General features: G+C 42.7%; 1 protein-coding gene and 1 long non-coding RNA gene across 3 annotated transcripts in view; both read right to left on the bottom strand.

The window, feature by feature from the left end:
* Positions 1–8,219, bottom strand: LOC108167299 (uncharacterized). The gene is made up of 3 exons (XR_001777665.1): positions 8,106–8,219; positions 7,932–8,019; positions 1–69 (listed from the first exon to the last, which is right to left on the bottom strand). It is a non-coding gene; the product is annotated as an uncharacterized LOC108167299 (long non-coding RNA).
* A 1,521-nt stretch (positions 8,220–9,740) lies between these two features.
* Positions 9,741–17,030, bottom strand: part of ift140 (intraflagellar transport 140 homolog (Chlamydomonas)) — a 42,703-nt gene continuing 35,413 nt past the window's right edge. For both annotated transcript variants that reach the window (XM_008436366.2, XM_017310939.1), the window contains exons 19-30: positions 16,413–16,590; positions 14,968–15,158; positions 14,792–14,887; positions 14,568–14,700; positions 13,862–14,005; positions 13,667–13,795; positions 13,066–13,248; positions 12,784–12,987; positions 11,826–12,038; positions 11,506–11,672; positions 10,628–10,769; positions 9,741–9,960 (exon numbers count right to left, since the gene is read on the bottom strand). In XM_008436366.2, coding sequence (XP_008434588.1) covers positions 9,784–9,960; positions 10,628–10,769; positions 11,506–11,672; positions 11,826–12,038; positions 12,784–12,987; positions 13,066–13,248; positions 13,667–13,795; positions 13,862–14,005; positions 14,568–14,700; positions 14,792–14,887; positions 14,968–15,158; positions 16,413–16,590 — 1,957 coding nt within the window. In that variant the 3' untranslated portion in view covers positions 9,741–9,783. The remainder of the gene's footprint in view (positions 9,961–10,627; positions 10,770–11,505; positions 11,673–11,825; positions 12,039–12,783; positions 12,988–13,065; positions 13,249–13,666; positions 13,796–13,861; positions 14,006–14,567; positions 14,701–14,791; positions 14,888–14,967; positions 15,159–16,412; positions 16,591–17,030) is intronic.

Here is a 17,030-nt window from a genome sequence, read left to right as displayed (position 1 = left end):
CGGTCCCTGAAGGCCCCGTCGGTCCCTGAAGGCCCCCGTTGGTCCCTGAAGGCCTCTTCACTCTGACGGCTGACAAAACAAACAGGACACGAGTTTTAATTTCTGAATTATTTAAAAACTTTACAGCTCAATCTGATGTTTCAAGATCACTGGAATCGTTTCCAGTGGGGCAGATTAATCGTGATTAATTGATGATTGAAATAATCGTCACCTTATTAATGGCTAACGGGAATATAGACTCATAAAAAGCCATTTACTTAAAAAACAACACAGACAGGACAGCAATTATGACAAAACTTTACAAAAATATTAACTTTTTCAATTTAAGATGTATATAAAAACATATGCAAATCTTCTCTAACCAGAACTCAAGTTTCATATTTTTACACTGCAAAAACTAAATTGTATAAAGTATTTTTCATTTACTTTCCCAAGTAAGTTTCTGATTCTAATACCTTAGTAAAGTGAGACAAAACTAACTTACAAGTAAGTTTTCAGCAAGATAATATATTGCCTTGTTTTAATTAAAAAGTTACAGTTTCACTTTCATATTATTCAAATGTCTTATAAGTGAAATAATCTGCYWGYSKARGGTTGCTAGGTAACGGCTGGACTTGCCTGGGGTTGCTAGGTAACAGCATCAGTGGAACTTGAACTTTTTCATCAAGTTATTTACTTAAAACAAAGTCATTTATAAGTCAGTCGTGTCTTATTTCAGGTGTATTAAGACGTCTCAACTAAAAACTAGACCAAAAGTAGTTGGCAAGATTTAGTTTTTTGCGGTTTTAGCTTCACCTGGTTTAAATTCAGCACAAAAAAAAAAAAAAAATCTCCAAATTGCATCCAGTTATTAGTCAAAGACGAAATTTATGCTTTAATAAATTAAACATGTGGATGATATAAGTTTGTTTTGTAGCTGCAGATGCCTCCTTTGCTGCAAATAATCATTCACTAAACGCCGTCATTGCATTTATTTCTTATTTACAACAGGAATTTATTTGCTTATTAAAGTATTTCTAAGTGGTTAAATGAGAAATATGCAGAATGTCACATTTTTAATCCAAATTGTCAGAATAATAAAGTTTCAGCCCTATTTTCCACATTTCTTCCAGTTTTCCCACAGATCCCTCTCACACACACGCTTGTCCTTCCAATTACAGTCCAACCATCCAGAGAATCCCCTGATCTCACACACACACACACACACACACACACACACACACACACACACACACACACACACACACACACACACACACAGCTCTCATTAAGCTTGTATCAATTAAGCATCAACCTCCTGAGACAAAGGCATGTTGATGCGCGGCCCATCGCCGGCCGTGTGAGGAGCTTCCTCTGTTCCTCCAAACCAAACTATCAGTTTTTATCCTCGACTTTCCAAACAGGAAAACTAATTTACAAAGCTAAAAAATAAAGACTAGAGCTTCAGGCAGAGCTGAAATGTTTCAAGATGTTAGAGCTTCCCTGCAGGTCAGCAGCAACCTTCGTTAGCTTAGCATGCATGCTAATGCTAACAGGTTAAGCTAAATCTCCGGGGCTGGTAAATCTACACAGTCAAAAACTAACTAACAGCAATAATTTGGGTTATTTAGTACGTCATAAAAGAAAGAAACTGGAGTTTATTTTTAATAGTCATGTGTTCACCAAGTTGTTCATTTATTCATAAATGTCAGTTTTGACTTAAATGTGTAATTAGAAAACTAAATATTTAGCAGTAAGGTAGACATTTAACTTGAAACTGAATATTCAACTAAATATTTAGTTTAAAACAAAATAATTATCTTCATTTCCTGAAACTATTGATTTTGCTTGTTAACTAAATACCTTCAAACCAACTAAAAACTAAACATTTAGTTTGAAGCTAAACATTTAGGTTGTGTATGAAATGTTTAGCTAAACATTTAGTTAGCAGACTAAACATTTTGCAAGCCGGGTAAATATCCTCAAACTAAATATTTAGCTTCAAACCAACTATTTACTACTAAATATTTAAATATTTAGCTTTACACTAAATATTTAGTTGGCTAATTGAATATTTAGTTAAACTAAATATATAGAAAACAGGCTAAATATAAACTAAATATTTAGCCTGCTAACCAAATATTGAGGTTGAAGCTAAATAAGCTTATATCAGATAGTTAAATACTTATCTGGTTATTTAGCTCAATATTTAGTTAGCAAACTAAATCTCTTGACTTTCCATGACGTGGAATATTTAGTTCTGCCACAATAACAAATTTTACTAGATGATAAATTATTACTATAAACAATAACATTGTTATTCTGAGACCATTTTCAATTAATATAATAATAAATAATAATAATAATAATAATAATAATAATAATAACAGAATAATATTGCAAGTAGAAACAAATAACAATAAAAAAAACCTTTGATTTCAAACTGGATCTGGAAAACATTTAAAATATTCAAAATAAACAAAACAACTGAAACAAGAATAATTAAAATGGATTATAGACTCAATAACCAAAATAGTATTTTAGAAAATAATAGACTGAGAAAACAGGCAAAATAGCACAAAGTGCAGATTTACTACTTTGTACAAATATTTGCAGCTTTTCTCAAAATGGCGGCTTTTCAACGATATTAAAGGGGAGGATCGACAAAATAATTGCTTTGCTCATTTTAGTTTATCGTGCGATTAATTGATTAATTGCTTGTTGTGGCAGAATATGATGACAGTAAGAGCCTCCAGGGGTTGAGTGAGGAAAGTTTCCAGGGTTTTTGTGTTTCCTGCAGGCTTTTGTCTGGACGGGGGGCCCACTGCGCCCTGAAGCTGCCCCCCGTTTCTCAGAGATTATTCATCATTTCCCGTTTAAATCACTGCTACTGCGTCATTTTAACTGATTATTCATGTTTGGGTGGAAAAGCTGCTGCAGTCCAGAGCAGCTCTGCAGTTCTGACGGAGCCACAATCATTCGGTTACATGATTGCAACAGTTGCTCCCCATTAAAATAACCACACATGACATCACCCACCATGACGGATCGAGCTTCTCCCCACTACTTCAGCGATAACATCACTGTAATTTCCACATGGGAGAAAATCTTTTTTATTGTGCTTAGCCGGTCGAGGAATGTGGTTTTGTGGGTTAGGATCCATATTTACATGATAATAGTGACCACCTACTGGACACATACCAAGAAGCCAGCAGTTGAAAAACGCCTCGGGGTTTAAGAGAAGCTGGCAGTTTGCCTTGAAGGCCAGCTGTGCAACGTTTCAGCTTCTAATCATTATTAATCTGCAGACGGTAGAGTTTCTTCACACAGATCTGCAAACGTCTCATTTCTTCTTCTGTGGCTGAGCGACAGAAAAACAACCTTATTTTGTTTCCCTTATGACAAATAACTCAAATTATTGCAGTAAGTTAGCGGTAGCCTCATCCATCTTAAGTCATAATTCAAATTTAAGACTTTTTAAGACCACGATGAACGAAATTTAAGACCAAAATCTACACAGAACTACAATCATCAATCAGCCAACTGCTGATAAATTTGCACTTACCCATGATAGATAGAAGAAAGCTAGTAAGATAGAAAGAGTATTAGCAGCTAGTAAGCGGTAGCCTCACCATCTTAAGTCATAAGTCTCAAATTTCAGACTATTTACGGCCTTTTTAAAATTCTTATGGATGGAATTTAAGGCCTACAACTCCATAGATATGTACAAACGTTGTCCAGAAAACTGACAAAAAATTAGCATTTACCCATGGTAAATGCCAAAAAATCAAGCTAACCTGCTAGCAACGGTATTAGCAGATAGTTAGCAGTAGCCTCAACCGTCTTATCTCAAACCTGAGACATTATTAGGCCATTATGAATGTAGTTTAAGAGCTGTATCTCCATAGAAAGGTAATTTCGTCCAGCCAACAGGCAATAAGTTTACAATTACTCATGAAAAAAAACAACCAAAAAAAACTGGCTAGCTAGGAAGGGTATTAGCAGTAAGTTAGCGGTAGCTTCAACCATGCTGAGTGACAGAATGCAATAAAGACATCTGAGTGTGACTCAAACATTTTCCTCAATAACACATTAAAGGCCAACTTACTGTTTAAAAATGAATTTAAGACAATTTAAGGCCTTAGTTTTAGCTACATGAATGTTTTCCAGCCTTTTCACGGATGGTAGATTTGATCTGCAGAGAGCGACAGCAAAACCTGGTTTTGATTTTCCCACAGATCCGCCGGTGAGACCCGTGCCCCCCAGAAACACCCAGAGTTCTGGCACAGCGACTGTGTTGGCACAAACCCAACCCGATCCCCCCTCCCCCACCCGTTTCCCAGGGTCCTGGGAGTTTTTACATCACTGACAGAATCCCGCTTCCCATTCCTCTCCAACCTTCACAGCCTGCCCTCAGACTGTTGAATGTTCCCATCATTCCCAACATAAACACCTTCCATGTTTCATTTATGAAATAATAAAACTGCTTCCCTTTAACTCACCTTTACGGGGATTTAAAGGAAATTCTTTCCCATTCACATCACTAATACGAACCGTTGTTGTGCAAAAATCCTGGCTGGCATTGAGGGAAAGTATGCATGTATGGGGAACATGTAATGACATTATTCTCACCAGGGTGACCCCCCCCTCCGCACCCCCCCTTATTGTCGCAGCGCTTTCTTCTCCTGAGCTCGTGAAATTGACATAAGCTTCGCAAACATTCCTGGCATTTTTTTCTCAAGGCTGGATCTCTTTGGGGCCTTTCATAGAGCGGCGCGTCAGCATGAGCAGCACCACCTACTGACGGCACAGAGCCCAACCGGGTCGCTCCGATTGATCCGGATTCAAAGAGCAGAGCAGAAATTACGCTCCCTTCATTTTATCTGATTTAGGTCAAAAGACAGGAAAGACCTGCCGCAGGAAACCTGTGATAATCTGCCGTTTCTCTCAGATTATCACAGATTTGTGATAAATAATAGAAAACAGATAAAACTGTTGGTTTGTATCTGTATCCGGCCAGTCTGAGGTCTTCTGCAGGTTTTCTTACTCATGTTTGGCTCCATCTCTGGGACTTTGGTTTAAAGCTGCACATTGTAATTTTATTTAAAAAAACATTTTTTTTATATATTTGTTCAAACTATCATGAAGTTACAGAGGAGGATTGATCTCCTCCTCCATTTTCCTGAGCTGCTCCCGACCAAAAACAACCAATCAGAGGCAGGGGGCGGGGCTTAGCAACATCAATCATCCTCATGTACTCGCTGCTAAATCCGCTAATGGCAGAGAAACAACTTATAGTTACAGGAAAACCCTAACCCTATGCTAACTAGCTTTAGCATTCATGAAAGCCTCTGCTGTGGTGAACCAGATGTACACAAGAGTGATTGACAGCGTTAAGACCCTCCTCTTGGCTCTGATTGGTTGTTTTTCTGCAGTTAGCACTCAGTGTAACCAGAGGAGCTTAAATGTTTTCACATTTTGCTCGTTTTATATTAAGTTGTCAGAACATGGTGACATTTTTAACCAATATGTAAAAAACTTTTTTGTTTTCTAACTAAAGTTATTTACGGCAGCTTTAATTCGTCTCATTGGGTGATCCGTATCATTCTTTACAAATCTGGGCTGTGGATGCTGACATTAGCGTTAGCATCTGTGCTGAAGACGCTATTTTAGGCTTGAATAGCTTTGCTGGTAGGCTAACTCCTGTTAGCACAACAACAGTCTTTTCCAGCGTCGCATCAGATCGTTTGAAAAGCAGAAATTAACCCGCAGCTGTTAGCGGATGCTGCTTCATTTACAGGCGTACCAGAAACGCGTGAACACAAAGGTTCTGTTTGTATGTTAGAAATAAATAAATCGATTAACTGATTTTAATAAATTAAAATTAAAATCAGTTATTAATTAATTGAAATTAACAAGTAAAAGTTCCGATGATTAAAAAAAATTATTCTTTGAACGAATGAGAGCCGAGTCAAGCTTCTCGTCCAACATCAGTGTCTGACCTCACAAATGAGCGTCTAGAGTTACGGTAAGAAACGGCCAAAAAAACAAACATTTGGCCTCATTAAAATCTTATTCTGAAGTTGTTGATGCTGCAAATGGATCAGCAGCGTCGTGGACAGAGTCTCATCACCGTCACTTTGCTGATTGCACATCACAGACACAGTTGTGGGTTCTTTGAAGTTTCCCACTCGAGGTGATCGTATTTATGCTTCTGATCTAATTTCAGTTCCTTCATTAGAACCATATGAACGGCGCAGCAGATCGACCTCAAAGAGGAAGTTCTGTTAGTCGTCTCCTTCTTTCTGTTCAGGCCGGTTCTGAGGTCTGTTTCTGTTTAAACGCCGTCTGATGTGGCCTGGGCAGAAACGAGACTCCGAAATGGTTCTTCACCATAAAAATAGAACAAACACTTCACATCTAGACTCTTAATATCAGGTTTTTATGTTTAATGTCGCCGTTTTTTTAAGCCAAATTCACAGCAATCCAAAAATCAGGCGCCACGTTTGGAGGTTTGTTTTATGTTTCTGCTGCGATCCGTAAACTTTGAAGGCATTTTGCACTGCGATCGATGCTCACCAAGCAGAAACGGCTTCGTTCGGGAGGCGCAGATGCAAAGGAATCCTGCAGACCAAACACAAGAACAAACAAAACCAGATCCATCCCATTCAGAGGAGCCGGGTTCCTCCGTCTCTCAGAGCGGTTCGAGTTTAACTGCAGCCTCACGGGAAGTATAGCGATTCCCTCATTACATCTGGTTTTAACTGTGATTGACCAGGTTTTCACTGCTACGTTCAGCATCAACAGACCCGATTACTGTCTGATCTAATATACAGTGGCGCAGTTGGTAGAGCTGTTGCCTTGCAGCAAGAAGGTTCTGGGTTTGATTCCCGGTCCCGGTCTTTCTGCATGGAGTCTCCATGTTCTCCCTGTGCATGGTGGGTTTTCTCCAGGTACTCCGGTTTCCTCCCACAGTCCAAAAACATGACTGTCAGGTTAATTGGCCTCTCCAAATCCTCCCTAGGTGTGAGTGTGTGTGTGCATGGTTGTGTGTCTCTGTGTTGCCCTGCGACAGACTGGCGACCTGTCCAGGTGACCCGCCTCTCGCCCGGAACGTTAGCTGGAGAGGAACCAGCAACCCTCCTGACCCACTAAGGGACCAGGGTGTAAGAAGACGGATGGATGGATGATATATAGAAATCTTTTAAGTAAAGAAACTCGGTGATGAATGATAAGATCATGAACTGACAGCAGAACTTCCTGGAGCAGAAAGTCTGGAGTGGCCTAGTCAAAGTCTGGGCTGCAGTTCTGTTGAAGTGCTGTCCAGTCTGACTAAACAGTTTTCACTCTCTAGGTCAGGGGCGTTAAAAGTTCGGGGGCCATCTTTCTGCATATTAATCTTTTCAAAATTTTTGTAGAAGAATTTCTGCACTTGATTTTTTTTTTTTTTTAATTTTGATGGCAAATTTAAAATAAATAAAAACTGTGCAGGATAAAAATTCAGTCCAATGAATGTAAAAACAAACTCAGACTCTTTTGAGACTGTTATTCTTCCATAAAACGTTTCCACGCAGCAGGTATCAGGTCTGATGTCACTTCCTGTCTGCAGGTGAGCTCCCCTCCTCCGTTCGTCTCTGGCGGGTCGTTTGGGCCTCTGAGGGCAGAACCCGACCACCACAGAACCACCAGAGGAACCAGAACTCCGGGCCACAACACAACAGAACTGCAGCCTGGAGCAGACATGCAGCAGAACCGCACTGCGGGGCCGATGACTGGAAAACGGAAAGAAAACTGAAATAAAAGTCGTCCAGTTTTCCGTTTTTTCATTTGTAGCCTGAAATCATCCGCAGCAGCTGGAAACGTAACGAACGTTGCCGTTTTGGTCCCAAACTGAGCCGAATCTACCGAACTGCCAGGTGTGAAAACTGCCTGGATCGAATCAGAAATCAAACCTTCACAACGTCTCAGCTTCCCTGCAGGAGTCGGAGCTGCCATCGCCTCGTCGTCATGGAAACGCCGAAGGTCAGAGTCCAGCCGAGCCTTTTTAAAAACATCCACATATCATCATAATTAGGAAAAGCTCACCTTGTCGTCAGGCTGAGATACTCGGCTCCAGATAAACTTACCTCCAGTCCTTCCTCTTCACGCCGCGCCAAGATCAGATGTGTGTCCGTGAAACTGCTGCACTTCAAAAACACAAAATCTTACCAAGTATTTTCCCTCTAGTTTCAGTGTAAATATCTTGGTTCACTTTAAATAAGACAAAACTAACTTACAAGTAACTTATCAGCAACACAGCAGCTTCTTTAGAGTCAATAATTCCTTAATATTGCTGAAAAGGTTCTAGTTCAACTGGCACCGTCGCCTAGCAACCCCAGCCAAGCCCAGCCCGTCGCCTAGCAACCCAGTTCTGGTTCCACTGACAGTTTATTTATAACAAAACATGTTATAAAGTGGAATTAGAACTTTTTCATCAATATTACGGAGTTATTGAATTAAAAAACTCATTTTCTTGCTGAAAAGCTACTTGTAAGTTAGTTTTGTCACATTTTAAATTTACTCGGATACTTAAGGTAGAAATTAAAACAAAAATTCTTGGGAATATTTATTTTTTTTCAGTGAACTTTCCTGTAGTTTCACCTTCCAGCTGGATGACATTTATAAATGAACTCGTGTTGAGTAACTGTGTGTGTAAGTTTACACACCGGGATGCAGGTAACAGGGTTGGTGATTTCTTTGACAACAGCGCCCCCGTGTGACTGGATGTACAACTGCTGCAGGTTTTCACAGCTCAGTGCCGCCAGCGACAGAAAAACCCAAAACTATTGTGTTTCATCCTGAAACCGTTTATTCAGAAGAACGTATGAAGACGGTTCATGTTCGGCGTCCTTCGGTTTTATCAAAAATAGCTGCAAAAACCTTCAAAATAAAGTTTTGACACTGCTTCCATCACATGCGTTAAAACACTTTGTACAAAATACATAAAAAACACAAAAACAGGAAATCTAAGGATGAATCTTAACATTCAGAGACAATCAGATGTTTTATCAACAACATTTGCAAAAGCCTGATTTAAAAACGATCAAAAAAGTATTAAAAATAAACTGTAGTCGTGCCGTTTTTCTTCTTCCTGTAGGTGAATAAAGCTGTGAGCTTAGTTTCATCTGGAAAACGTTGCATTTTTTAGGTAGTTTGTTTTTATTTCAAAACGATTTTCTATTAAATCACATTTTTTTTTTGCCAGTAAATCTGGAATCATCAAACATCCTGACTGTCTGTAAATCACTTTAGGTGATAATTACCGGCTTTTATTTGCTTTTTGGCTACAATATGAATATAAAACCTGCAGAAGAGTCTGGGCAGGAGGAGAGGAGCGCGGTCAATGGGTCAGGTCCTCCTCCTCTTCCTCTTCCTCCTCACGCTGTCAGGTCCTCCTTCTCCTCCTCCTCTTCCTCACGCTGTCAGGTCCTCCTCCTCCTCCTCATGCTGTCAGGTCCTCCTCCTCCTCCTCTTCCTCACGCCGTCAGGTCCTCCTCCTCTTCCTCACGCCGTCAGGTCCTCCTCCTCCTCCTCCTCTTCCTCACGCCGTCAGGTCCTCCTCCTCCTCTTCCTCATGCTGTCAGGTCCTCCTCCTCCTCACGCCGTCAGGTCCTCCTCCTCCTCACGCCGTCAGGTCCTCCTCCTCCTCTTCCTCACGCTGTCAGGTCCTCCTCCTCCTCACGCCGTCAGGTCCTCCTCCTCCTCACGCCGCCAGGTCCTCCTCCTCCTCTTCCTCACGCCGCCAGGTCCTCCTCCTCTTCTTCCTCACGCTGTCAGGTCCTCCTCCACCTCGTCGTCCTCCCGCAGGACGTGTTTGTGGTCGCCGCTCTCCAGAGGGAAGCCCATCTCCTTCTGCAGAGCGTCCAGGTTGGCCTGGCTGATGTAGAACCTGATGCTCTGAGTCGGCAGCAGCTTCTGCAGCTCCTCCAGCTTCTGATACGCCTGAGGAGGAAGATTAAACGTTCCTGCTTTACGGAGGGCAGTCACTGCCAGAGGGGTTCAGGAGGGGTATCTCTTTAAAGCGAGAAACTTTATCGTCAAAACAAGATGTAAGAAAAGAAAATGTTCTGGTTTTAACGAGATTTAAAAACGACATTTATATTTAATACAAAATAAAATCTCTGTTAAATAAGAAATGTCGTCTAGAGGAAACAGGCTGAGAAGTAGTTTCTTTACACTTTAGGATTTTCTTAGCATATCAGAAAAACCTTTTTATTTCTCCTTTTAACGAGTTTGGTATCTTGTAATAACGAGAAGGTTTTCTGAAGCCAGATTCAAAACTTTCTTCATTTAACGGGTTTTGCTTCTCGATAAATGGGACGTTTTCTGGCTGTGACAAGAAACTATTGTTAAAACAAGATAGAAAATAAGACATAAAACTCGTCTCGTTTCAAAGAGTTTTATGTCTCGTTAAAATCAGAAGGTTTTCTGGTTTTAACGAGACACTTAGTCGCTAAAACGAGACGTAAAACTCGTCTCGTTAAACCAGAAACGTTTTCGCTCTGATGAGATTCAGCTCCTGGATTTATCTCTGAGCTGTGATAACTCAGATCTGGTCTCCGTGGAAACGCTCGTCCTTAATAATCTGCTAATGGCTGCTGAGCGTCACCGTTTGCAGGCGTCCCTGCTGACAGTGATGATCGATCAGAAAGCCGTAGGCGTCTCCGACCCGGACGGCTGGGTCCAACTCTGGTTCCTCCAGCAGGGCCTCACACAGCCTGACTGCCTCGTCTGGGTCCTCCGGGTGCAGCCTGCAGAGAAACGCCGACTTCCTGTCACCACGAGGAAGACGAGCTAAACCACGCACGACTGCAACGCGACACACCTCACAGCTCTGCTGGGCTATGAAATAAAACACATTTAATGTGGCCAACCACCCTGGGAAAGTTTAGCCCCGCCCCCAGGCATTTCTGAAGAATCCCACCAAAGTGGGCGGAGCCAAGAGACACAGAGGGGCGTGGCCAAACCTGCCGCTGAGCGAGGCCGTCGTCAGGACGACGCATCTACAACCGCTGCCAAATTAACTCATTTATCGCTGCGTTTCACCACTTTATAGACCCGCTAACGACTTTTTCAAAAAAACCGACTAGCATCAAATTTAGCGACTTTTACCTGTTACTGGATACTGTTACTATGGCAACATGTAAAAACTCTTAGCGAGCAGCGAGAGCAGAATTAAATTAATTCACAGACAAACGTAAAAACTTGCACAAAAACACCAAGATATCCTTAAAAATGCACAAGAACTTTGGCTTTAATTGCTCTTTAAATACCTCAACCACAAACTGTAAGAACAAAAAATGAAAAGATTTAGAGCTAAATACATCATTACAGGAAATCCAGATCACAGTCAGATGTTCATATGGTCCCACAGACACTGTGCAGCTTCACTAATTATACTTTTCATTTACTACTCAAACGTTTTTAGTTGATATTTGCTAAATAAGACATATTTTATAATTAATTTCCAGTTTCTCGTGGTTTTACCTGCGTATGTGGACGAACTTCTTGATGAGGACGATCTTGTGCTGCAGGTCGGCTAACCTCACTTCCTGCTGTCCAGAGGAAGCGTCCTTCGCTTTGGACAGACACTTAAACGCCTCCATCAAAGCATCCAGAGCCTTTTCATAGTTCTGGTAATCATCTATCTCCACCTAATTTAATAAGAACAGAACATAAAACAAAGTTTTCATCTAATATCTGTGAACAGAGTCACTGAAATAAAGAATCAGGCATATTATTAGCATAGCAACAGAACAAGCTATTAACAATAACAACAATAATAATAATAACTGGAGTTTCTCTACCTGAGCACAAGCCTCGTAGAAGCCGCCCAGCAGGTCCGGCGCTTTGCCTTTAGTGTAAAACTCAATGATTCTCTTCAGGTTCTTTGGGTTTTTGCGCCAATCCAGGGACTGGAAGTAGTTGGCGGCCATGATGAAAAGCTCCTTCTGACGAGAAACGTTGGCAAAGAAAGCGATTTTATCCGTGTCGCCCGACTTCAGCAGCGCCTTCATGGCCTGAGGTGAAATAAAAACAGTCGTCATGCAGAGGAGGATTCATGTCTGACTGGAGGAAAAACAGGAAGCTAAAACAATTCGTCACAAGATTCTACAGAACAGCAGGAAAACAGTTCTGCCTGGCAACAGGCAGAAACAACGAGCCAATAGAAAACCACCAGAACTGGATCCATCCATACCATTGATTCATCATCCATCCATCCATCCATCCATCATCTATCCATCCATCCATCCATCCATCCAACCATTGATTCATCATCCATCCATCCATCCATCCATCATCCATCCATCCATCCATCCATCCATCCAACCATTGATTCATCATCCATCCATCCATCCATCCATCCATCCATCCATCCATCCTACCATCCAACCATCATCTATCCATCCATCCATCCATCCTACCATCCATCCATCCATCCATCCATCCATCCATCCATCCTACCATCCATCCATCCTACCATCCATCCATCCATCCATCCATCCATCCTACCATCCATCCATCCATCCTACCATCCATCCATCCTACCATCCATCCATCCATCCATCCATCCATCCATCCATCGATTCATCATCCATCCATCCATCCATCCATCCATCCATCCATCCATCCATTGATTCACCATCCATCCATCCATCCATCCATCCGATCAGATCAGATCAGATTATTGTGATATTATCTGTATTCCAGGTGAATTGTAGTGAACTGGAACAAACCCAGTACATGAAGCCGATGTCGTCCTACCCTGTGCTTGTTGCCGGCCTGTGTGTACACCTTGGTGGCCAGGTGGTAGCTGCCCTGACTCATGCAGCAGTCGGCGATCTTCTCCAGCAGAGCCTTGCCGGCCTCCTCCGTCAGATCCTTGGCGTCCGTCACCGTCATCCTCTCAGCCAGGTCCTCGGTGATCGTCAGGTTATGGGTCAGGCACAGCTCCACCGCCTGAGGATACTGAACATTTACAGAAAAACGCTTCAGGTCACGAACCGGCCAACAGCTGGGAAGGTAAGAACTGTGTGACACGGCTACCTTCTTGGCCGCTGCCAGTAACTCCACCGCCTTTTCATACTGGGCATGTTGGACGAAGAAGTCGGAGCAGCGAGCGAGGAGCGCAGGGTCGGAGTTTTCATTCAGCTCCTCCGCGATGAGCTGCAGCGCAGCAAACTGCTCGGTGGCGAACGCCAACTCCAACGCTTTGGAGACGTAACCGGCCTGGAAAAAACACAAAGCTCACATCTGTTTACAGACAGTGGCGAAAACAAACATTGTCCAGCAAACTGGTGGTGTTGTTGTTGAAATATAAATAACCTTGACTTGGCATCTAGCTATGAAAGACATATTAGCAGCTAATTAGCAGCAGCCTCGACCGATCTGAGTCACAAAATGCAATGAAGAGTAATGTGCATGAAAAAATAAACAGATATCCAGGGGTTGTGCACAGCTGAATGGTTGCCATGGAGACAAAAGGATTTCTCAGACATGTGTGAAAGAATCACAGCAACACTCCAGGTTTGTTTTTGATGAGGGAAAAACATTATGACACGATGGAAAGATAAAGGTTTTTACAGAATACGGCCCCTTTAAGACATTGCACAACACCGCCACCTTGTGGAGACCCGGCTGCACAGACCTTGTGGTAGAGCGCCACGGCCCGGTCCAGGTGTTTGCCCTTCTCCTCGTAGTGGCAGGCCGCCTCCATCATGTCCTCCGGGTTGCTGAGCAGCGCCAGGTTCATCAGCTGGTCATCCAGACCGTTCTCCTGTTCAGACACAAAGCTGAGCAAGCCGCACAGAAAAACCCTGAAGTCCGGAGAGGAACACGGTACCTTGCAGAGTCGTATGGCGTTGTTGTAGGCCTGGGCCCGGGTGTAGAAGTGGACCGCCTGCTTGATGTCGTCGTGACCCTCGTAATGTCTGGCCAGGTGGTACGATGCTGCTCTGTCACCTGTGTTGTTGGCTATCTGAGACGCCTGCAGCCAAATGAACAGATTCATATGCAGAGCTGGTAGAAACTAGTTACATTTCCTCAGTTACATTTACTTTAGTACGTTTTTTGGGAAAAAAATAACTTTTAGGAGTATTTGTGCTGCGTTGTACTTTGACTTGAATAATTTTATACTGAAGCATTGCCTCTCTGGATGCTTCACCCATCCACAGACCATACTGAGGCGATTCGATTCAATTAAAAAATACTCTAATAATACGTTGCAACGTGTGTCATTAACTCATGGCTGAATTTAGAGCTTTAGTTTCTACTAAACATTGTGTTGTCCATTGTGTTGGTTTAGTGTTTTTGCAGAACAAATGATTATAATTAGTGTTCCAGGATTAGCGCAGCCAAGCTTTTTAGCAGCACTGCAAACATATGCCAAATGTTTCACATGTGAAAAATGTTGAAGGTCTTTGAAATCTTGCATGTGATGTTCAAAGAACAGCAGAGAGTTTCTCCTACAACTGGAAAGCTTTTCTCCCTAATTAGACTTTGTTCAGTGTCTGCATTAGCTGGTGAGCTAAGCGTGTTTAGAGAAGCACCTCCGGGATGTTGCCCAGGTAGCAGTGGACTCGGACCAGGGAGAGGTAGTCCTGCGCGCGCTCGTAGAACAGCAGCGCTGTCTCCATGTTGGACTGGCTCTCCAGGTACTGGGCCCACCACTTGTAGATGTTCCTGGATTCACAAGAGGACGGACGTTTAAACTTCATCCATGTCATGCAGACAGCTCAAACACTGTTCCGACGTCAGAGCATGAAAAACCTACTTATCTTTGGCTTTGGTGACGTATAACTCCAGCGACGCCGTGTCATCCTGCAGCATTCTGGGAACCTCGACTCGGTGAGTGTCTGATTTCTCATAACTGGAACAGAAACGCCGATTATCGCCCCTCATTTCCAGAGTAAATCCGCCCAAAGCCTCCGGCTAAAGGTAGCATCTTACTAAGTAAGCGCCAGGTTCTTGTGGCCCGTGGACTCCAGGTACTTGGCGTAGCTGTAGTAGGTGGTGCGCAGGTGGATGCGGTCGTGGGCCTCGGCCGTCTCCAGAGCTCGCTGCCATTCGCTGGAGGCCTGGTAGAAGGCGTTCAGCAGGTCGTAGCGATGACAGCTCTTGTACAGCTTTTCTGCATCTTCCTGTTGCAGGACAGGAAGGAGATAAATGCCTTCAGTCAGGAAAGTCCCGCTCGGGCCTGAAGGGATGTAGCCTCACCGAAAGCCGGACAGACGGTTCATTAAAGGGGACCTATTATGAAAAATTCACTTTTTACGCATTTCTGTACTTCCATTTGGGTCTCAACTGATTCTAAAAACATCTGGCCATGTTTTGGCAATAAGTTAATGTTTTTTGGCGTTTGGAAAACAAGCCGTTTCAAAATCCTCCCGGTTGTTGAGTCACACTGTGTCGTTACCTAGCAACCAAAACGGAGCTCCAGCAAGTTTGGTCAGCTGTGTGCGCTGCATAATGGCTGCTGGAAAATACAAGCGTTTTGTTGTTGACTTACCATCCAGAAACCACTTGCTGTGTTCTTGTTGATTGTGCAGGAGGCTCCATTTCTGCTTTTCAAAGATGGACGTTTTGTATAATTGCCCATCTGTTTGTGTACATGTTGATTTGGGAGGCGTGGCCAGCAGCAGCTTATCTGGATTTACAGTGACAACACGCCCTAAATCAACCTGCACTGTTACTGCATCTCATGCCAGACTCTGAGTTGGCGTAGCGCTTTAGGAGTAGCGAATGTAGCTCATTATGAACGGAGCTCACAATAGGCAGAACTGAGCAGTCTAAAATTATCCAAGAATAAATTTGTGCTAAAAATGTTTTGCATAGGCCACAGGCCTGTCCTAGTCTGTTCCAGGAGGCATAACTGGTCACCTTTAACAGAAAACAACTGAAACTCACAGTAGCTGCCTTTTCATTACAAAGGTGTACAAAACTTTAATTTCTAAGATCGAAAAAAAGGAAATTATTTCACAACTGCAGTTTTTCAATTAGATAAAAAACACAATTAAAACTTGTTTGTTCATGCAATAACATCATCCTCTCATCACTCCCCGTTGTCTTCTTTGTCGTTTCCTCCAGCAGTAACATCCGGTTGTTGATCATGTGACTAAAAGTGCCTTTATTACAGTTTTGCAAAATACAACTATTTCAATACGTTACAAGTTGTTTTTTAGAAACTGCTGTGTTCGCATTAAGCAAATTTATTTTCATAATTCCAATTTGCGCAATTTTACGATCAATGGAAACGCAGCCGGTGAGTTCAGAGGCTGAAATGGGGAGACAACTTTATTCTAAATTAAACAAAGTAATGAAAAGATGAAGCTTGATCTGTTTCGACAGGCTGTTCTTCTACGCGGCTCGTTAATCAGATAATTTCCTCGTCTCACCAGCATGCCGAGCTGAATGGCCAACATGGCCACCTGGGCTTCGGGTTCGGGCTCAGCCTCCGCCTCCTTCACGGCTTTCGCTGCCCTGGCGTTCCCCATGTTCCCCAGGCACATTCGGGCCACGTCCAGCCGGCGGGTTTTCACACACATCCGTGCCATGTTTTCCCACACCGCTTTACTACAGGAAGAAAACACAGAGGGATGAGAAACTGTGGCTCATTCTAATGCTATTTATTATTCAGCAGTGAAAACCGCTGCGGTGCGAACATCCGATGGCTTCCTGTTTGTTCACAGAAATACAATGATGGAGCATGTTGGAGTTATTCTGCTGTTTGTTTCGGCTCACTGGTACTGAGGCCCGACTCAAACATGGCTGGTTCTTCCCAGCAACAGAGTGAAATCTACGCTTAATTCAGCTTTAGAAACAGATGCTCTTTTTTTCATAGTTTGTTTAGATTTAGTCATGCTACATCAACAAGAATTCACTTTATTTGTCTGGAATTTCTCTAAGGAAAAGTTCGCTTTAATCCAACTCCACTCCATTTTAATCCAACTCCAGTCCACTTTAATCCAACTCCAGTCCGCTTTAATCCAAGTCCACTCCATTTTAATCCAACT

The sequence above is a fragment of the Poecilia reticulata genome, linkage group LG19, assembly GCF_000633615.1.
Source record: "Poecilia reticulata strain Guanapo linkage group LG19, Guppy_female_1.0+MT, whole genome shotgun sequence".
Lineage (NCBI taxonomy): Eukaryota > Metazoa > Chordata > Actinopteri > Cyprinodontiformes > Poeciliidae > Poecilia > Poecilia reticulata.
The sequence above is the reverse complement of the archived record's forward strand: the minus strand, read 5'-3'. Positions and strand labels throughout refer to the sequence as shown.